At 43.1% G+C, this 23,713-nt stretch overlaps 1 protein-coding gene across 1 annotated transcript in view; it reads left to right on the forward strand.

Annotated features, from left to right (window-relative positions):
• TDRD3 (tudor domain containing 3) overlaps positions 1-23,713 on the forward strand; it is a 407,068-nt gene that overhangs the window by 76,955 nt on the left and 306,400 nt on the right. Inside the window, exon 2 of the mRNA XM_073663947.1 lies at positions 19,041-19,125. Within this exon, the coding sequence (XP_073520048.1) occupies positions 19,041-19,125 (85 nt within the window). The remainder of the gene's footprint in view (positions 1-19,040; positions 19,126-23,713) is intronic.

The raw sequence follows: 23,713 nt of genomic DNA on the forward strand, positions 1-23,713 counted from the left end.
TTATGTCGATCATAACTTCTTGGAAAGTCGGACTTTATGGATCTCTAAATACAATATTGCTAATGCAGGGTTGATTAAAGTGGGCAGTCGCTGGGGACTGCTTAATCTTTCAGGTTCCTGTGCTTCCCAGCCACAGATAAATGTTAAATTATAATACCATTGTGTCCCATTGCCTCAGATCTAATAATGCTAATAATGAAAGCTTTAGCTATAACTTCTGTTGATGTCAGAAATATGAGGAAAACCGTCATTCATTATGTCAAATCACTCTGGCGGTATATTAGTCTCAAATATTTCTCTGTTAGCTCTTAAAAATAATTGAATGCCTTTTATCAAGTAGACACAAGGAATTCATAGATCATACCTTAGATCAATTAAAAAAGTGAAAAAAAAACACAAAAACCCCAAACCTATTTCATCTACACTAATACAGACAAAAGTCTTGGTTTAGCATCACACTTACAGGAACGTTTATGACATACATAGTGATTAAAGGGGTTATCCGCTACTAGGACAATCCCTTCTTGATCTAAATGTTTGGTCCCAATAAAATAGAAAAGCCTATACTCATCTCCCATGCCGGGGCCGTTCCAGCGATGTCAGCACTCGCGTTCCCAGGGGTCTCTTGTGGTTGTGACACATGAGTCAGATGCCCAATCAGCGCCAGCATCACTGTCTCCATGTTCCGTCAAATTGAACATGAAGAGTAAGTCCGGGCTGCAGCTGATCTCTGACTTCCTCTTTATGTTCAATTCATACTAAAGGGGGACAGTGACGCCAATGCTGATTGGGCGCCTGACTCAAGTGTTACAACAACCGCACGGGAGCACCGGGACCGCGAGTGCTGGGACCGCGAGTGCCGACACCATGGGAACGACGCCAGCATGGGAGATGAGTATAAGCTTCTTAATTTTATCGGGGCCAAGCGAGGGGTATGACAAGGAGTTGTCCAACTAGTGAACAACTTTTTTAATATGGAGTTGGTCTCCACCCTGCAGCTTTAACATCTTCTCCTCTATTGAAAAGAGGCTTTATAAAAGATTGTCTTTTGGGATTTTTTTTTTTGCTCATTCATAGAGAAGAGTATTTGTAAGGTCAGAAACTGATGTTGGACAAGATGATCTCGCTCGCAATCTAGTTCATTCCAAAGGTGTTTGATGGGGTTGAGATGACAGATCAGAGCAGTCAGGTTCTTCTACACCAAACTCACCCAGCCTTGCCTCTATGGACCTTCTTTTGTATATTGAGGCCCAGTCAAGCTGGAAAAGAAAAGGGCCTTCCCATAACTGTTCCCCATAGTTGGAAGCATACAATTATACACAGAAGCTTTAATACTTCCAATACTCGACCTAAAGAGGCCTAGGCCAATTCATGAAAAACAGGCCCATAGCAATATCCCTCTTCTACCGAACTTTACAGCTGGCACAGTGCAGTCAGGTAGGTAGCTTCCATTAGACTGCCAAATGGAGAAGTATAGATTTGTCACTCCACAGAACACTTTTCCTCTGCTCCCCAGTCCGGGGTGTGGCGTGCTTTATACCAATCCCACCGACACTTGGCATTGTGCTTGATGTACAGCTTGTGTGCAGTTGCTCTGCCATGGATACCCATGTCATGAATCTCCTGGCACACAGTTTTTGTGCTGATGTTAAAGCTAGAGAAGGTTTGGAGTCATCAGAGCTCTGGTGATTTTTATACGGTCAGTGACTCTCTTCTGTGACTTTACATGGTCACCACTTTGTGGCTGAAATGCTGTGGTTCCTAAACACTTCAACTTTTCCATAATGCCACCCATTTGATTGTGGAATATTTAGGAAGGAAGAAATTTCACTAACTGATTTTACGCTGCTGTCATCCTATTTTTATACCATGCTCAAATTCAGAAATGTATGTAACGCAGAGTGCATGGCTGGATTTTATACACCTGTGGGTGTATAAAATCCCCTTAAAGGGGTTTTCCCATGAGCAAAAGTTCATTTTAAAAATTGGCTGTGTCTCCGTGTACTTAACATGGTCTGATCATACCACAGCTCCTGGGCAGGGGAGGAAACAAGAGTATACAGACCTTACAGCAGGGGATCGCAGAGTATTCATTTTGTGAAGTAAAATATTGTTTAAAAACAGTGAAATATTTTACCTCACAAAATGAATCCTCTGCAATCCCCTGCTGTAATGTCTGTATACTCTTTTGCTTCCTCCCCTGCCCAGGAGATGTGGTATGTTCCGTACATGGTCAGACACAGCCAATTTTTAAAATTAACTTTTCTTTGTGGGAAAATCCCTTTACGTTGAAGGGGTTGTCCACTACTCAGACAAACCCTTGTAAAATAGGAACACTTATACTCCCCTCCGTTGCTAATACCGTTCCAGCAGTGTCGACACTGACGTTCCCGTGCATCACGTAACATTGTCACACAATCCCTGAGGCTAAACAACTCTGGCTTCACTCTTCAAGCCTTCAGACAAATCACTTACATCCGTAGAAAGCGAGGGCTGCTGCTCTCTCACTTCCTCCAGATGTATAGTACAGACCAAAAGTTTGGACACACCTTCTCATTTAAAGATTTTTCTGTATTTTTATGACTATGAAAATTGTACATTCACACTGAAGGCATCAAAACTATGAATTAACACATGTGGAATTATATACTTAACAAAAAAAGTGTGAAACAACTGAAAATATGTCTTATATTCTAGGTTCTTCAAAGTAGCCACCTTTTGCTTTGATGACTGCTTTGCACACTCTTGGCATTCTCTTGATGAGCTTCAAGAGGTAGTCACCGGATATGGTCTTCCAACAATCTTGAAGGAGTTCCCAGAGATGCTTAGCACTTGTTGGCCCTTTTGCCTTCACTCTGCGGTCCAGCTCACCCCAAACCATCTCGATTGGGTTCAGGTCTGGTGACTGTGGAGGCCAGGTCATCTGGCGTAGCACCTCCTCACTCTACTTCTTGGTCAAATAGCCCTTACACAGCCTGGAGGTGTGTTTGGGGTCATTGTCCTGTTGAAAAGTAAATGATGGTCCAACTAAACGCAAACTGGATGAAATAGCATGAGCGGCATGGTTCAGTATGCCTTCAATTTTGAATAAATCCCCAACAGCAAAGCACCCCTACACCATCACACCTCCTCCTCCATGCTACATGCTCCAAGCATGTAGAGTCCATCCGTTCACCTTTTCTGCGTCGCACAAAGACACAGTGGTTGGAACCAAAGATCTCAAATTTGGACTCATCAGACCAAAGCACAGATTTCCACTGGTCTAATGTCCATTCCTTGTGTTCTTTAGCCCAAACAAGTCTCTTCTGCTTGTTGCCTGTCCTTAGCAGTGGTTTCCTAGCAGCTATTTTACCATGAAGGCCTACTGCACAATGTCTCCTCTTAACAGTTGTTGTAGAGATGTGTATGCTGCTAGAACTCTGTGTGGCATTGACCTGGTCTCTAATCTGAGCTGCTGTTAACCTGCGATTTCTGAGGCTGGTGACTCGGGTAAACTTATCCTCAGAAGCAGAGGTGACTCTTGGTCTTCCTTTCCTGGGGCGGTCCTCATGTGAGCCAGTTTCTTTGTAGCGCTTGATGGTTTTTGCAACTGCACTTGGGGACACTTTCAAAGTTTGCCCAATTTTTCGGACTTACTGACCTTCATTTCTTAAAGTAATGATGGCCACTCGTTTTTATTTACTTAGCTGCTTTTTTCTTGCCATAATACAAATTCTAACAGTCTATTCAGTAGGACTGTCAGCTGTGTATCCACCTGACTTCTGCACAACACAACTGATGGTCCCAACCCCATTTATAAGGCAAGAAATCCCACTTATTAAACCTGACAGGGCACACCTTTGAAGTGAAAACCATTTCCGGTGACTACCTCTTGAAGCTCATCAAGAGAATGCCAAGAGTGTGCAAAGCAGTCATCAAAGCAAAAGGTGGCTACTTTGAAGAACCTAGAATATAAGACATATTTTCAGTTGTTTCACACTTTTTTGTTAAGTATATAATTCCACATGTGTTAATTCATAGTTTTGGTGCCTTCAGTGTGAATGTACAATTCTCATAGTCATGAAAATACAGAAAAATCTTTAAATGAGAAGGTGTCCAAACTTTTGGTCTGTACTGTATGTGACCTGTCTGAAGGCATCAAGAGTGAAGCCAGAGTTGTTTAGCCGCAGGGATTGTGTGACATAACAGTGTTGTGTGATGCCCAGGAGAGCCAGTCCCGACATCGCTGTAACGGCCCCAGCATCGAAGGTGTGTATATGTGTTATTATTAAGGGGGAAATTTGAGGCTTGGGAAAGGATTGTCTGAGTAGTGGACACCCCCTTTTAATGATTAAGAGGTATGTCCCAATACTTTTGTCCATCTATTGTGTATGTTCATCACATTCCAAAATTTGTGTGGGTTTTAGTGGGAAAAGCAAAGTGTACTGTGTTTCATAGGGATATGGAATAGCCTCTTCCACTTATAACGTCTTTTTGTGAATAATTATTACAGATGGAAGTTTATATTGTTCAGAAACCTAGATTTCTGTGATTGTCTTTTGCAGAGACCTATATTAAAGGGTTTGATAAACAGCTGTTATCACCTTTCTACGGAACAGATAATAAATATATAATCAGTGATGTGAATGGGAGGCCTAAAGTCCCCTGTGTGAAGAAAGTGTTAGTGAGCATGTGCGACCATTGCCCCATTATCTGTGTATACCTCTTATAGATGGGATAATGGAGCAGTGGTCTCTCAGTAACACTTCATTTACACAGTTTATTTATGGCCCCTTGTTCTCAAGATCAATGTTGGGTCTGAGTAGTTTGACCCTCCGTAATCATACATTTAGACCCTGATCTGTGGATAGGGGTTGTTTAGGGTGGGGGGTAGCCTTACTGTGGCTGAAGCTGTTATTTGTTATACCAGCTTGTGACAGTCTACTACAACGGTCACGTGTCCTATTTATTGAGATTACTGATAGACTGAAGTGCTCGTGTACTTGTACATTATGTAAACATTTAAGTATTATTTTTTTAATTCATTACTCTTGCTTATTTAATATGCATGCTTTTATACAGTCATCAGATTCTACAGCACTTTACTGACATTTTCATAACTGTCTCCATTGGGGCTCACAATCTAGATTCCCTATCAGTCTGTCTTTGGATTGTGGACTAAAACCAGAGAACCCAGAGCAAACCCACGCAAACACGGGGAGAACATACAAACTCTTTAAAGATGCTGTCCTTGGTGGGATTTGAACTCAGGACCCCATCGCTGCACAGCAACAGTGCTAACCTGGGGGAACCTGGATTAATGGCACCAAATGAGTTATCTGGTTTAATGTCAGCATATTTCTTGCTCACCAAAGTCTAATGTGACTTACATAGAAAGCTCTACATTACCTACTGGGCTGGCAGCAGAATCTCTCATTGAGTGGAAGGACAGCTTTGGCCATTCCCACTGCAGTGCGGACCCAGTTCTGTGGATTTTATTGAGCTTTTTTGTTGGTGTCCATTTTCTGGATTATTGGACAAGCATGTTAAAATGACTATGGCAGAGAACTCCTCGAAAGATCATTCATGCTCTAGGCACACATGCTAATATCACTTGCCATATGATAATTATTTTCTTCTCCATTGGGACTTGAAATGATCTTGCAGTTCAGATACCGGATTGCGTTGTTGGTTTCATGTCGCCACTCTATTACTACGCTATTACTATTATTATTTATGTTCTTTTAGATGATGATGGTCCATTAAGAGCATAATCCTTTGTGTGTTGCATTCGGCCCAATCTTCTATGGCACTATTACTGCTTATTGCTGGTCTCACGGGGTCAGGTTTCGTTTTATCAATCTTTGCCAATAATAGGGCGGCCATAAATGTTCATTCTTAGACGTCTATCATTTGCTGTCTGCATTCTACCAGACTGGCTTTCAGTACTGTATGAAACGTAGCATTTAGACAGCCGGCGTCTAATATTACCACACATTAGCTCCCGTTGACCAGGAATGTTATTACCTACTTGCTTAATTAGATAAAAATATGCTATTAGCTTGTCAGCTTTTTACAGCAAACATCATGTTGCTATATTTTTAGTTCAGAGAGAAATAATTGGATTTGGCATGTTACAAGTCTAGGCCTTTCATTAGGGAAGAAGGGAAATCTGTGTTTTTGCCGGTGGTTGAAGTAAACAAGCGTTCTCCGGGGCCGCTCTCCTCTTCAGTCTCTCACTTGTGGGCTTCGGGGACACGAGGGAACTGATTAGAAAGCTCCAGTTGTTTCTTCGGCGTTCTCTCCCAGGCACGGTGCAGGTGCGGACAGGGGCACACATACAGACCTCTGTTCTCCCACCGCCAGCCCTTTCAATCAGTGTAGAAAGAGCATGGCACATAAAGCACATGGCTAGTTAGTGCACAGCACAGGGAAGACCTTATTGCATTTTTTATTTTACCAAGAAGTGAAGATGATTACCATAGAGAGTTTTTCCTACTCCTATTCCAACCTAGTAATTATTGCTTCATTAATAGACATTTCTGTAGATAATTATACATTATTTGGAGGAAAATTATACATGTAGAGCAAATCTAACAAGGTGTTTTTTGTGTGTGAGCATTTAGTTTATTTTAATTAAAGATTAGCAGTGAAATCACTAAACGCGTCGTATTGTAAGCTCTTTGCTTTACATATCCTGCCGTTCTCTAGTGAGGACAGTGATTTCTGCGCTGTCTGAGCCGCTCCTTATATCCTCCTGTATCTCCCTCCGTAGCGGTGCAGCCTCTTCAGTGTCCAGTGTCAAATATTGTTAGGATAGACATAGCATTAAAATATATCTTTTATTTAATAGACGAAAATAAACAAGCAAACAATGATATTTGTATACTGTATGGCTTACAACAGTTTCTAATAACGCTCTCCAAATTATTTTAATCTATAGGAGCACCCCCCTCCATTCTGTTTGGCCAATCGAATGCCTCTGACGGGGCATGGGGCTCGTGTCTGAGAACCAATAGAAACCAACTTGATGGCAGGGGCGCTGCCGAGCACAAATAACGCGATCATATAATTCAGATATCCAAATTATATTGATTGTAATAACAGTTTATATTACATTAGGATAGGGCAAACTCCTAATATAAGGGAAATGTGTCCTGTGTCAAACAAGGGCGCTTGCACATGGCAGTGGTGTACATAAAATTCTTGGGGCCTCATTGTAAAATTTTAATTGTTTCCCCACACTCCTCTAAAAAAGGAAAACAAATATTCAGCGGAGTAGGTGGGGTCATATGTCTCAACCTTTAGAAACATGGAGAGAGACATGTATTGCAGCACAAACACAGTAATTATGCCCATCTTGAAACCCATTAGTGTTCTCAACCACGAAACCTTTTTTTCATGGCGATTACAGAGTTTATTGCACTCAAATGTTCCCACACCTGTCAGTATGATGGCTCACATTTGGTATGATGCCCCCCCACACCGTATCATAGCCTGCACAACCCTCAACACGGTATGATGGTCCCTCAGTATGATGCTCTCATAGCCCCCACTCAGTATGATCACCCCTCACAGTGTGATTCATCAGAGCCCCCCACTCAGCACAGTATTGTGGTCCCCACAGCCCCCTACACTGTATGATGCTCCCACAACCTCTAACTCAGTATGATGGCCCCCAATGCCAGTCTCCTACTCAGTAAGCTGTCCACGTAGCCACCCGCTCAGCATGATGTCCCCCACTCAGCATGATGTCCCGCACAGCCCACCTCCACTCAGTATGAGAGTCCCCATAGCTACTGACTTAAAAAAAATAAATGTTATTCACCCTGCCCCGCTCTTCTGATGTTTTCTCCGGTCTGTGCAGTGTGAGTACAGAGGCTCTGCCCTGATGGCACTATGTAATGGTGTCATCCTGCGTGCAGTGTACAGAGTCGCACTGGCTGACACCTGGATCATGGAGCTTTCGGCTCTCTGATGCACCATTCAGTTCAAAGGTATCTGCTCCCTAAGGATGTGAGGCCAATTAAATTATGATGACAGGCGAGTGGGAAGGCAAGATGTCAAGCAGTGCAGGGCTGCCGTGGCTTACGGGCCCCATAGTGACCGTGTGGTCTGCCGCTATAGGCAGTACGCCCATGTACAGAGGCTGTACTGCTGCTTATTACTGAGCCGTGCAGCCGGAATACCCTGCCAGGTGCCATACAGTGAGCTGTGCATAGTAATAGAACTTTAAATGTAAAACAAAATTTGACCATTGAACACAGTCTTCTGTTTATAGTATCTCTATAAATGCTTTACTTGTTTTTTGTTTTTCGTCAGTTTCACGTTATTTCTTGTGTTCACATCCACTGAACAAATAAAGAAAACGCTTAAAGAGAGCCTGTCACCAGATAAAAAGTGGACAATATGTGCTCCTCTTTTATTTCCACTGCTCCTCCTGAGTATGTCTCCTGTGTTTTTTGTTTTTAATATTATAAAATTTGCGGTGGTTCCACAGATAGGCGCACTTTTTCTCTGGGTGTGTGTCTTAATCTGCTTTGCATATTTACCCTGTAGGCCACACTCTTGGTAGCAACCACGAAAATTTGCACTTAAAGGGAACCTGTCACGTACTAGTTGCTATGTACACTGCCCCCATAGCCTTGTTAGTGATGCAATGTGCATCACACAAGCTGTTTCATGAAAATTGGTGGTAGTGTAATGATGTTATAATGTTTTATATACTTTGTCCTACCTGCTCGTATTCAGTCATAGGGGTGTGATTCTCACATTCAGTCATGGGCGATCGCCACGTTCAGTTAGTGCTGGCTCCGCCCATGACATTTGAATACTGCTCCTGGCAAGCGCCATGTTTGTGGGGCGCATGCGCATTTGCACACATCAGGCCACTGGTCCGGCGCGTGCGAACTGAGGCCGTATGATTACCAGCTTCAGTGGCTCCCGGCGCGTGCACACTCAATGTATCTTTCAGTCACCGCATGTTCAGTAACACTGCAGCGGTGACCGCCCGATACATTGACTGCACACGCTCCAGGAGCCACAGATGACAGCGCGTGTGCACTGAAGCTGGTAATCACACGGCCTCTGTTTGCACTCTCCGGAGTTTGCCTCAGTTTGCATTACTAACAACGCTATGGGGGCAGTGATGATAGTAACTAGGACGTGACAGGTTCCCTTTAATTAAAGGCCCATAGCTTTGAAAAAAAACAACAAAAACACAGCTTACTGTGGAGAACACTGGGAATAATATAAGAGCAGAAACTGGGCACATCTGACTTGGTGATGGATCCTGGATAAATCACACATCGTGAAGATTCAAGGTGAAAATCTTTACTGATATAAATTGTGTAATTATCTGTGAGCCAAGTGACCTATGAAGAGTCACTGGAAACCAAAATCATCAACCAATTGAGGGCTGGATACAAATTGCCCCCAAAAATTAAAAACATTAAATCACAGGCAGATCCAAACTGCTTTACTTTCATAACGGCAACTTATGGAACTCAGTAGTGTGTATGACCCCTGTATGCTCTCCTGACATGCTCCTATAAGATTGTATATTGGGCCGCCCCTCCCAGACCTTGGTCATGGTATCCGTGAGCTCCTGGACAGTCTGTGGTGCTACTTGGTGGTAGCCTATGCACGGCTACATAATTGTCACCCACAGTGTAGGAAAGACTACGTGCAACACGAAGGGATGAGGGGGAAGGGAGCCCAGACACTAGGGAAAGGGGAGTAGAGACCCCTAGGCTGATGTAATATTACCCTTTCTCCCCTACTGTCCCTATATTGGTTCCACACCAATCACCGAACAAGAAAACTGAGCCCTGTATATCCCTAGAGCTATGCCCTGGATAGGGAAGGGGTGAGCACAGGTCAGTCCCCACTAACAACTAAAGACAACAAAGGAGACAAACACAGAGGGCAGAAACGTAGCTTGAGCAGACTTCAAAGAGATTACTCCAAATGTCCTCCAAAGCATCAGAGAGGAAGTAAGCAGACTTCAATATCTCCAAGCCTTCACAAGGGAACATGTGAATATCACCGGCGCCTCCCTGTAGCAAACGGAAAGTATTTAAACACCCTGGCCAGGGTGTCAATCAGAGTAGGAGGGAGGTAGCCATTGGGTCCTAAAGTAAGACAGATTTAAGAAGGTGTCTGCATTGCCAAACTAAGCGAACTTCTACAGCCAGCTGCAGAGCGACTGTCTGTTACATCTGACACATCCGTGACAATAATGTCCTCGAGGTGTATTGGGCCGCTCCTTCCAGACCTGGGTTAGGGTATCGGTGAGCTCCTGGACAGTCTGTGGTGCTACTTGGTGCACCGTTACATAATGTCCTAGAGGTTAAAGGGGTTTTTCCCACAAACAAAAGTTCATTTTAATCGATGGCTGTGTCTGACCGTGTACGGAACATGGTCTGATCATACCACAACTGCTGGACAGGCAGCAAAAGACAATACAGACATTACAGCACAGGGTCGCAGATGATTTTTTTTTGTGAGGTAAAAAATTTCACTGCCAATTTTTAAACAATGTTTTACTTCAAAGAATCATTTGTGATCCCAGTGCTGTAATGTCTTTATTGTGTTTTGCTTCCTCTCCTGCCCAGGAGCTGTGGTATGATCAGACCTTGTTCCGTACACGATCAAACACAGCCATTGATTAAAATGAACTTTTGTTTGTGGGAAAACCCATTTAATTTGGTTTCAAATGTGGGGAATGTGAGGGCCAATCAGTGACATCAATGCCTTCATCATCCAGGACCTGTCTGCACACTGTGGCCAAATGATTCTGGGCATTATTCGGCACCAGGAGGAACCCATGGCACACTGCCCCAGCTGACTTACCTAGAAGCTTGCGAGCTACTGTTAGCAGGCACTTGTGTCCTCCATGTTTGTACCTCCCCAGACTTTCACCCCCAAGCCAGTCATCCTGGATGACATAGTACAACTTCCATCATGACCTCTCCAGACTCTTTCATGTCTGTCACACGTGTTGGGTGTAAATCTGCTTTCATCTATGAAGAGAGCAGGGTGACTATGGCAGTTCTGGTGCTCCTTGGTGAAAATTGATCTCTGTTCTAACTAGACCTTTTTGTTGTGAATGTCACCTGCACAATGTACAGCAGGAAAGTTGTCCTATCAGATTTTCCATTGTGCTTGTAACCAACCCAGTTACCTAGAATTGCTGGGACTATATGGTAATTAGTTCTCACCTATATATGACGGTAATATGTCCTGACGATCAATTTTCAAGCTACTTTGTGCATTTAGTTCCAGTTGGGCTGTGAGCCAAAACGTTAGTAGAATTAGTGAGATTTCTTTTTGCCTTTGCTGGGATGATATTCCTGACCAATTAGCAGCATTAGCTGTAAAGCATCTGTCTCTGCCGTATGTGTTAAATGGTTTCCATTCTTCAGTGGTATTTAAAGTGTTAATTTGCTAATGAAAATGTAACCGGCAAACGTTACACATTTTCTGGATCAGTTGTGTTCCTTGTTTTAATTAATCTGCTCTTCCTTTCTGAACAGCGTGGATTATTTATAACTTTCTTATTTATGGTAATAATAGCAAATATGGCTTCTATAAATGGCCACAATGTGATCCACATGAAATATATCTGATACACCAAAGAGGAACACTTACAGCACCAAAATTCAGCTTAATAATGTACCTTTAAAATCAGATTCAAAAGTCCACACAGAGAAGAAAAGGTAGTGAGGCACTAGATGAGCCGCGTATATACAGGAGTATACATAAAGTACAATATATAAATGCAAATCACAAACATCACCAAGGTAAAAAAATGCTAAAAGATTAAAAATTACAGAAATATCCACCAGTCTTCATTAAAGGGCCACCGAAGAATACATGTACTAAATAATGGATAGTAATAAGGAATCAGGAGACACGCCATCCCCAAAAATATCTACTTTGATGTGGTTGTAAGTCAGCATTGAAGATCTTTATGGAGAAAATGATCGGGGGTTTGCAGAAGTAAATGTAAAGTGTGAGACCATATTAAAGACTATTTCACGGATAATTTGCAATTCATCACAATATTATAATGGAAACTACAACTGTTTGGCAGCTTTTACCTTCACATTTCATATGTGTAGTGTCATGCCATATCTCCCACAGTGTGAAATACATGGGATTTATTAATCATACACCAGAAAGGGTCTACACTGCGCATCAGCAAATGACACTGCTATGACATCAGCAGTGAGTGCTATGATTATTAAGAGAGCTCTCTGGGACTTAAGAATTGATGACCTATCCATTGCGTAGGTTATGAATATGAGATTGCTGGGCCTCCGACTCCTGGCACCCCCTACTGGATCAGCCGAAATGTGATGTAAGCGAGCGGATATAAGCCATGTACGGGTTGGAGCACAGCAGCCCTGCACTTTGGTGGCCTCTGTTGAGTACTGCACTTTATCACATTCCAGTAAATATACTGCCATACTTGGCAATGGCCTCTAAGCGATGTGCGGGGGGCTGTGTTCCTCCAGGTACTACCGTAGCAGATGTCAGCTGACCAGCGAGGCTGCCGAGTGTTTATCCACCACCAGTATGCTACTGAGGACCTATCCTACCCATGAGTGATCAGCTGTTAGAGAGGACATGTCACTAGATGAAAAGTGGCCAGTGTTTGACTTTTTTATTTTCTTGTTCCCCTGGGTGTTACATTTTTTTTGTTTTTGTTTTTTCTTTCAATCTGTTATACAATTCCAGAGATGTGGGGTTTTCTATTTAGTGCTATTTTTTATTGTCTTTACATGGCTTACAGTGTAATAATACATAGCTGTCTAAATAGATACCCCAAAGAATACTGTGAGCTAAGCCCCCTTGTAAAGATCATACAAAATTAATACTTAATAAAAAGGATCATATATCTGGATCCGTATACTGGATTAGGGGATCTGTCAGTAGGATTAACTCTCCTCAGCTGTCTATATGGGCATGTAAGTCATAGGAAGTCTTATACCAGAGAAATCCACGTTTTTCTTATATGTAAATGAGCTCTTCCAGGCTTTGGGGAGGATGCTGCCTAAAAGATAGCTCCCCCTCCAGAGCTTATTATACATGAAGGGGGAGTTACCAGTGTGATGTGTGATGGCCTCTCTGCTCTCCTGATCTCACTGCAGAGCTGTGTGTGATTATACCTGACACATCTGCAGGTTCCTCTCAGCTTTCATCTCACAGGCGGACAGATGCAATATTGTTACAATAGAGCAGAACTCAGAAAGCCGCAAAAAATGTGTTTTCAACCAGACAAATTTAATTTCTCCTGTTCTGTGTTAGTTACTTGCCTCACACTGGTAACTCCCCCTTCATGTAAGATAAGCTCTGGAGGCGGAGTCTCATGCAGATCAGTGTCCGCCCTATAGTCCTGCACAGCTCATTTTACATATAAGAAAATGTGGATTTCTCTGGAATAAGACATCAGATCACAGATATCAAGATATCATTTTATTCAGATTCCTATGATGTACATGCCCATATGGACGGCTTAGGAGGGTTGATCCTATTCACAGATTCCCTTTAAAAAAACAAACAAAAAAACTGAATATTAAAAAAGGAAATAAAACTGAATACTCAGAAGAATAGCAAACACTGTCCACTTTTGACCTGGTGACAGGTCTTATTAAAGTCCCATACAATTTTATTCGGCGCAATATATGACTTTTTTTTTTTTTAACTATTTCACACATGCAACAAAAGAAAATGCGACCTCAGGATACCCTGTTATTGTGTAGATTCTCAACGTAGTCAAAGCTAACAATTTTTATTTATTTTACATATTTATATAGCACCATTAATTCCCCAGCGCTTTACAGACCTCATCACTGTCCCCATTGGTGCTCACAATCTAAATTGCCCATCAGTATGTCTTTGGAGTGTGGGAGACCCTGGAGGAAACCCACATAAACATGAGGAGAATATAAAAACTCCTTACAGATGTTGTCCTTGGTGGGGTTTGATCCCAGGACCCCATCGCTGCAGGCTGCAGTGCCCCCGTGCTGCCCAGCAATATGACGAGTTTCCCACATTCCACATACATGCCGCTTTACTAAGAAGCTGCCTGGTCACAGATCTTTTTCTGTAGGAGTTGAAACAAAAGTAGAAAAGTACAAAGAGCTGAGAGCCAAAAGGTTTCATGACTTCAGACCTTGCTTTGTAATAGTCCTGTTTTATAAAGCGTGGCTGTGAACTGTAATCTAGGTTTAGGACAGCTGAATTGCAGCTCATCCCAAGATTTTATTACACCTTAAAACCAAACTGAGGTTATTGTCTTCTTCTTTTTACTGCTTTTGTAAAGCACATAATGATACATTTGAGGGCTGGGATGATGGGTTGTAGTGAGGTGTGGTGTTTCATTACTAGGTGTTGACAGTTGTTTGTACGTTTCCCTCTTTGTCACAGACTTGAAATCTGATTTTAGTACATTGTGCTCTTGTTGCTTCTCATGTCTTTATAGAGTATGTGGTACAATATAATGGTAGGCAATATTTTTCGTTCTTTAATACTGTGATGATTTCTCTGTCAGTAAGCAAAAATTAATTTAAGATCTTAAAAATATCCATTATCTAACAGTGCTGCTTACATGCTGTTTAGCTGCTTTGTTATTTTTTAGCTCTTCTTGTGTAGGGCACAGATATGTAACTAAAGCTTAGAAGCATCTCTAAGGATATCTGAGGTGGTCTGAGACACAACTCCATCTCTTCATTGGTTTAGGCTGCTGGTATTTCCAGTGTTGATGTGGACTGGGCTCAGGAGCTGAGCCTGCGCCATACCTGGCAAACACTGGCTGCTAACCACCTGCCCCTGTTAACTACTTAAGTGTCGCTGTCCAAGTCCGATGCCTAGTGGGGGAGAAGAATAAAAAAACTAGCACAAAAACTACCAACTGGGGATAAAGGGGTTAAGGTCAAAGAACCTGAGTCTTAAATAAACTTTAAAGCGTAAAGTCGGTTTCATTTATTCGCGCCCCTCCCCCCCCCCCCCCGTGTAATAGTACACGTGAAAATAAGAAACGTATTATATCTTGCCAGAGAAATCTGCTTCTTTCTCCTCCTAATCTGATGTTCATTCTCAATTCACAGGTAAAATCTGTCTTCCATGAATACAGATTTCCCCATTATTGAGATAGGTGATGACAGTTGGTGCTCATAAATTTCTATGAAGAACTACAACTGTCATTTCTGGAGAACTTGCAGCAGAATATCTGTCTGCCTGCAGCTCCTCCTCTCTCTCAATAAAATGTTAAAAGCACAAACTGCCATTTCCTATCTCTGTAATGTGAAATGGGTCTTCACTAGTGTTGAGCGAGTATGCTCTGTCCGAGTATGCTCAGGCGAGCACAGAGTAGTAACAGCTGCTCGGTGATAAGGTTAAATCGCTCCCGTGTGCATGATTTGCAACTGTTTGACCGTTTTATTACATGGGAGGAATGTCTATTTCTTACACATTCTTCACATGTAATAAAGCTGCCATACAGTTGCAAATCATGCACACGGGAGCGATTCAACCATATCACCGAGCAGCTGTAACTACTCGGAGCTCGGCCCGAGCATACCCCGGCGAAAGGGTTAATAGAACAGACTCGCTCAACACTAGTCTTCACTGAATAAAGGTTTTAGCTGTGAATTCACAGTGAAAAATCACTACAGGAGGAGAAAGAAGCAGAATTCCCTGATAACATATATTACAAAGTTTCTCATTTTTATGTGTACTATTGATTTATGAAATAAAAATTAAAACGACTGTTACTCTTTACAGATGTTGTTTTTTAAATAATTGAAGAACCATTACACTCCCATTCAGTTCCCAGGTACAGAAGTGCCACATATGTTCTTACATATGTGTCTGCAGTTGCGCAACTTTTTCAAAATCCTGAACAATCATTTTAAATGTAAAACATGCAAAAAATTGACATGTAAAAAATCCCAGCAACTATTCCTTTTAATATCCTACTTTTCTTTTGATTCAGTTTTGGATCTAAACTTGTCACAAATTCTGTATGTAGGGAATTGTTCAAAGTGCGCTGTGTGTAAAGTGTCCCTTTCTCCATCCTACAAAAACTGTCTTTGTTTCTTAGGCTTCTTTCTTCAGGAACACACTGCTTCCCGGCCTCTTGGCTTCCCGGCCTCTTGGCTTTCCCGGCCTCTTGGCTTTCCCGGCCTCTTGGCTTTCCCGGCCTCTTGGCTTTCCCGGCCTCTTTGCTTTCCCGGGCCTCTTTGCTTTCCCGGGCCTCTTTGCTTTCCCGGGCCTCTTTGCTTTCCCGGGCCTCTTTGCTTTCCCGGGCCTCTTTGCTTTCCCGGGCCTCTTTGCTTTCCCGGGCCTCTTTGCTTTCCCGGGCCTCTTTGCTTTCCCGGGCCTCTTTGCTTTCCCGGGCCTCTTTGCTTTCCCGGGCCTCTTTGCTTTCCCGGGCCTCTTTGCTTTCCCGGGCCTCTTTGCTTTCCCGGGCCTCTTTGCTTTCCCGGGCCTCTTGGCTTTCCCGGGCCTCTTGGCTTTCCCGGGCCTCTTGGCTTTCCCGGCCTCTTGGCTTTCCCGGGCCTCTTGGCTTTCCCGCCTTTTGGTTTCCTGCTTGCAATGAGCATTGCGTCTCTAACAGCTTGGACCAGTGGCTTGGTCGCACCGCTGGTCTGAACTAAGCATTTTGCCTCTGCAGCATGGGAGTAGCACAGAGGCACTGAAGTAATCCTGCCAGCTTCAGGGTGGCACTTGTGGGCCCTAAAGCATAGAGCCTGCAAGCGACGTGCTCTCATTGCCTGCAATGAAACTGTAGAGTGGCTGATATCTTGGGCAATGAGCTACACTTTGCAATTTTACCCATTAATGAAGATTAGACTATTCTATTAAGTTCATCTGTCTCCCGGATGCGTTTTTGATGTGTTTCTGCATGCGTATTTGTTTTTTTCTAATGCATTGTATAGGCAAATACGCATGCAGAAACGCACAAGAATTGGTCATGTCCGTATTTTTTCTGCGAGTAAAATCTGCGCAGAAAAAATCCTGACCATGTGCACAGAACTTGCGGAATGTCATAGGATGTCATGGGATAAGGTATGCAATGCGTTTCTGGAGCGTTTCCGCCCTGCAAATACGCACCAAAAATGCATCGTGGGCACACAGCCTAAGAGTAAACTTCTAAGTCATGTAAGTGAAAAAATGTCTTGATTAGGTGCCAGAAATGATCAGACTGCTTTTTTTTCAGAAGGCACGTATCCTATTTCTTTGATAATAGGGCTGGTGACCTGAAAATAAAAAGCATTCCCCTCCTGTGTCAGCAAAAAACATAAAAATATATGCTGCTAATATAGCACTTCTGACCAGAGTGACGAATAAAGGCCAATGATATAACAGTACAATCTTAACTTAGTCTGTCAGTGACATAAAACAACCGCTCACAGTGGTCATCAAGCAGAAACCTCCACAAAGTGATTAGACTGCAATCCACAACCAGTGTCTCATCACAAGTGCAGGAACTGTGGAGACCCCATACGAAAATAATAAGGGAAGTAGAACATGGAGCTGGTAACCAAAAACACCAAGGCTCTCACATAAAGTGGAAAGGATGAGTACTCACTTCTTATCATAGGGCATCTCATGGGTTCCTCCACTTCCATGAAGAACGTGTCAAATCCAGATATGGTGCTCCATTGGTGCCATATTATTAAAGGTCACCTCCTCCAGAGCCACATCTATAAATGGGTCAAAAAAATAGCAGCTAAGAGATAAAGTTCATAACAAGGGTGCTTTAAGGCTGTGTGCCCACGATCCGGAGACACTGCGGGTTTGATGTTGCGGACTTATGCAGTGTCAAACGCGCAGCGGCCAGATATTACAGCATAGTGGATGGGATTTGTAGAAAACCCATGTCCACTATGCGTCTGCGGCACACCCGCGGAAACTGACATGCTGCGGTCTGGAAATTTCTCTTGCGGGTCCACATGCGGGCTCTCCCCATAGACCTAACCTCGATGAGGAAAGTCCGCATGTATAAAAAAAATAAATAAATGGCCGCCGCGCGGCTCTTCTGCAGCGTCTAGGCTGCAGGCCCTGACGCATTGTGGGCACATACCCTTACACGCTCATTTCATGACAGTCTTGCAGTGTGAACAGGCTGCGATCACCCAATGCATGCCCATAGTACTTATGTGCCTTTGCCCCCTGCGCTGCCAACATTTTTGCCTACACCTTTTGTCTGCACTGCACCGCCATTGCAATCCGTTCTGATGAAGGCATAATAACTGGCCGAAATGTCATTTATATAGTGGATTGCAGTGTGAAATACAATAAAAATCTTACTTTTCTTGCATCAATTTTGGAGTGCCAAGTTCATAAAAAAGTTTTTGCAATCTGAGTGGAATCCTACTTGAGCACTCACTTTGAATAGGAGTGCCGCACAGCCTTTTTAATCTCAATAAATGATTTAAAACATCATATTATAAAATCACACTGATGACATTCTAAAAAGGATAAAGATGTTTAACATGAGTGAAAGCCGTGAGGTATCCTGAGGAAGGCAGAAATCCCGAAACGCGTAGATGCCCCTATGTTCCGGTTTTATATATAGTCATTTTTTCTCATTTAATAAATATTTTTAATGCATTGCTGATCTGGAGGTTTATTGCCCACCAGAGCCCCATATTTAGTATGACACGTTCTTCATAAAACTGGGGGGAAAGACTTGATCTGCACCCCTGTAAGAAGTGAGTCTTCATCCTTCCACTATATGTGAGAGTCTTCGTGTTTTTAGTTACTTTCTCTCTTTTTTTATTTTTTTGCATATTCCCTCCTGGGTCACTGAAGGCTGAACACGTGGTTGCCTACCTTCAGATAAGCTGTGCAATAATATGTGATATAAGGATCTGAGTGCTGGCTCTTCTATTCTAGCCACAACATACGGTATCATTGCCTATTGCATATGTCCTTGGCAGCGGACATGTTAAAGAATAACTCCTGTATTGACTTGGAAATTATTACATCATTTTTCCCCTAACAAAACCTTCTAATAAAGTATTCTTTATTTTTTTTTCCAACAGGCTTCTTTCTGAAGAGGGATTTGAAGCTTGTAAAGGGTCCTCAGATAAACTGAGTAGAAGTGCTATTATCCTCCTTGCTCTCAATGTAAGTATCCCTTTTTAATTTGCTTTTAGTAGAGCAGAGCTATTACCAGTGTAATATTTTTTGTACTCCTCAAACTGTTCTATAATAATTTGGATGCAATGATGAAATATTTTGGCAGTATATGTTGTGTGTGTTATTATTCTGTGTCTGCATGTATGTCAGCTATCAATATGGTAGAATTACTTCTATCAAAAACCTATTACCCTGTAATGTATGGTCTAGAATTGATGCAAATTTACCCCACGCAATCTGTTTCTCACAACACGGTGAGCACGCTGCACGTTTTACATAATAACGTATGTTTTGCCTGATCCAACAGAGTACGTTTATATATAGTTATTGAGGTCTTCTTTGGCTCTAAAACCACCTATCTAATGCAAATCTGGCTCCTTCCATATCAGTTTTTTTAGTGCCAACATTGCCCCTAAATACTTTTTTTTTTAATTTTACTGGCTTGGATTATATGCAAATCACTATTTTGAAGTCAGTCAAGTGATTTGGGTTTATTAATGATGAACTTGAGTCTAAATTTATATCTAAATTTATAAGAGGATCCACATATGCTGGGGATTTGTCGTGGTGCTGCATAAAACTTTTAGGCTAGGGCTACACTGGCTATCAGCTATTCTAAGAGAAGTTCTGAAACCAAAATTTCAATAAGAAACGATCCAAATGTCGTATCTACCCCAAAATGATATCAATAAACGTCAGCTCGCCACGCAAGAAACAAGCCTTCAAGCTGCTCCATCGACCGAAAAATCAAAATGGTACAGGTCTCGGAAAATGGCAACAGGAGCCAAATTGTCGTGTGTTTTTTTTTTAATTTTCACCACTTAAATAATAATAATAAAAGAAAAATATGCATTTTTGCTCCATAATCGTACTGACCCCGAGAATGATATTGGCAGGTAATTTTTTATCACATAATGAATCCTGTAAAAACACAACCAAAAAAACAATTGCAGAATAACAATTTCACTGCTCTTGGAATTTTTTTTTCCATTTTCCAGTACATCGCTTGGTAAAATGAATGCTTCCATTCAAAACTTGTCCTTCGAAAAACAAGCCCACATACGGCTTATTGATGGAAAATTACACTTTTACGGCTTTTGGAAGGAGGGATGGAAAAAAATGAAAAATCGCTATGTCGGGAAGAGGATAAAGGGTCATTGTCATTTTAACAAACGTGATTTAAATAAATAATTCAAATGAATATGAAAAACTTTTGTAATATATAATTTCAAAGAAATCTGCATCTTTTGCCACTTATGAGCCACTTCTCACCTCCTCCTGCTTCTTGGACTCGCTATCCACTTTGAAAAATAACTGCTCAAATCCATCTTGGCCAAAACAAGATGAACTGCTTGCACAATGAGGTGTCAGGTTACTCCTATTGTTATCCTATATGGAGAGGAGAGGGGGAAGGATAAGTGAGGCGCACTCTGCACAGGGAGAGGCAGAATCTGGCAGACACAGGCAGATGGAATTGCAGGTTCAAGCAACTAAGTCCATTGCTAGATTCATAGCTACACTGCTAGGTACTGCTAAATTATGGCTTTCATTCTGCTGCTTCTGTATTGCCAAAAAAGAAGAGCAGAAATCCCTCCTGGCCGTGTGTGACGCCTCAAAGCCTTCTGTAAGCCCCTTTACCCTGGGATATGGGGGACTCGGAGTCGGATCCTGTGATGGAGAGATGGGGTGCAGCTGTGGCCCAGACCCGCTCCGTGCCCAGGGCCGTCGCATTAAAAAAAGAGATGGTATGGGCTTATCCGGGTTGAGTGGCTGATTTACGACTACGCCACCTGTGGCACCTGGTGAAGGCCACCAGCGCTGCTGCAGTCCGCCGAGGCATGGTGTTATGGCAGTCAAAGTTGTTACTACTCCCCACAGGTAGAGCAGGGCCTCGGGGCAGAGGGACAGGATGGAGGGGGGTAGTAGTCCAGGTGGTCTCTTACTGCGTAATGAGGTGTAGTGCAGAATAGAGAGTCCGGAGGCCATAGGGGTGAACTTCCAAGGCTTTACTCACATAAGAGATGGCAGTAGGAAGGCGACTCCCTGCTCCTCGCGGAGTTCTGCGGTCACCAGAGACGAAGGGGGTCCGACAACCTTCGAATAAGTCCAGTGTTCAATCAGGACCCCGCACCAGAGTGTTCCTAAACTACAGACCGGATCCTTTCCTGTCTGTGTGTGTGTAGATAGGCCGGGTCTCCCTCTGAACTCCTCTCAGAAAAAGGGCACGGGTGGCAGCTCCGCTCTTTCCAATACCCGGTGGGATCCTCAGGGCCTACCGGGCTTTCCCGACCAGGACATGGAGTAGCAAGGTCTGGTGTCGGGGGCCGGTACCCCTCTTGCCGCCGGCATCCCTCTGAATATATCAGTTTGGCGAGGACGGGTGGCGTATACCACTCCGTCTGCATCCTCCCTGGGATCCATTTGCGGTGGAGCTACACACCTAAGCTCCGGGCCTTCTTGGTCATGGTCCTTGACCAGGCTGAGACATTCATTATCTGCAACCTGCCCCTCGACCCAAGGCCAGGGTACCCAAGGCCAGGGTACGAGGGCTGCGTCTCCCTCCGCTGCAGGTCCACACAGGATCCACTTCCAGCGTGGGGTATCACAATACCAGAGACTTCTAACAAAGGACAAGGACCAACAACCAAGATGGCTGTGTATTAAATAAATTATTAAGTGTCACTAAAATGTGAGTCCTCCACCCTCACCCACTAAATTGGTTCCTCTATCTCTTGGTTCCCCAGTCTCCCAGCAACCAGGAGGGCAGCACCTAGTGCCTACTAGCCCCCTCTGGTGGGAGAAGTGTGGTGTTGGATGTGAAGGAAGGGTTCTGACCATCGCACTGTTCTTACCTCAGAGGAGGAACACTACACTCCATTACAGAAGTGCAGCATCCCTGTGGCGGTCGAACCCCCAGGGGCGCCACACGTGCACTATGTATAGGAAACAACATAGTAGTTAGTCTCCAACCACCAGCTCTGAGAGAACGGAAAATTAGAGATTCCTCAGGTATACAAACAAGACTGCCTATACTGAAGATATCTGAAATGGCAGGTTTACTTTAACCCCTTAACTACCGGTGCCTTATTAGTACGCATATTTGCGTACTGCCCGTTCAGTGAGGGCTGCTGCGCTGAGCCCTCACTGAACCGAGCACATGTCAGCTGATTCTTACAGCTGACATGTGCCCGCAACAGCCCCGGGTGGAATCGCGATCCACCCGCGGCTGTTAACATGTTGAATGCCGCTGTCAATCTCCGACAGCGGCATTTAACGCGCTTCCGGCTGGCGCGTCATAAGCCCCGCCCACCGGCGACCCCGTCACGTGATCGCGGGTCACCAATGGGTGGGCATGACAACCCAGGGTCTGCAGCAGACGCCTGTGGTTGTCATGATCTTGTCGCTATGAGCGCCACCTAGTGGTCGGCGGTCATAGCACAGGACCATTTCTGCTGCATGCAGGGGACCTGCTCGTCCCCTGTATGTAGCAGAGGCGATCGGACAGTTGCTGCTTCTAGTCTCCTCTGGAGACTATTGAAGCATGCAAAAAGTAAAAAAAAAAAGTTTTTAAAAATATAAAAAAAAATAAAAAAAATATAAAAGTTAAATCACCCCCCTTTCGCCCCATTCAAACTAAAATATAAAAAAAAAAACCCTACATACACATATTTGGTATCGCCACATTCAGAATCGCCCGATCTATCAATATAAAAAAAGAATTAATCCGATCAGTAGACGGCGTAATGAGAAAAAAATTCTAAACGCCAGAATTACGTTTTTTGGTCGCTGCAAAATTGCAATAAAATGCAATAACGGGCGATCAAAACATCGGATCTACCCCAAATGTTATCAATAAAAACGTCAGCTCGGTGCGCAAAAAATAAGCCATCAACCAGCCCCAGATCACGAAAAATGGAGACGCTACGGGTCTTAGAAAATGGCGCTATTTTTTTTTTTTTTTTACCAAATTTTGGAATTTTTTTTCACCACTTAAATATAAAAAAACCTATACATGTTTGGTGTCTATGAACTCATAATGACCTGTAGAATAAGAAGGGCAGGTCAGTTTTAGCATTCAGTGAACGTGGTAAAAAAAAATAAATAAAAAACAACTGTGGTATTGCACTTTTTTTGCAATTTTACCGCACTTGGAATTTTTTTCCCGTTTTCCCGTACAGGATATGGTAAAACTAGTAATGGCGTTGAAAAGTACAACTCGTCCCGCAAAAAATAAGCCCTCACATGGCCATATTGACCAAAAAATAAAAACGCTATGGCTCTGGGAACAAGGGGAGCAAAAACGAAAATGCAAAAAACGTAAAATGCTCCGGGGCTTAAGGGGTTAAATTCTGTAATAAATTTTCTTTATTTGCCTATTACCATACTATAAAGATTTGCGTGCCCCTGTCAGTTACTGCAACTAGCAAATTTTAGCCTGGGGGCATTCACAAAGCAGTGGCCCACAAGTTGCAGCTGCCCATCTTTAGCCTTCTCATCTCTGTCCACTGCATTAGATAATAGGCTTTAAAGATAACGGTGATCTAGGTATGGAAACAGAGCACCGCCTGCTACATAG

This window comes from Phyllobates terribilis, unplaced genomic scaffold (assembly GCF_046119375.1).
Source record: "Phyllobates terribilis strain yellow unplaced genomic scaffold, ASM4611937v1 Scaffold_2__4_contigs__length_985480577, whole genome shotgun sequence".
Lineage (NCBI taxonomy): Eukaryota > Metazoa > Chordata > Amphibia > Anura > Dendrobatidae > Phyllobates > Phyllobates terribilis.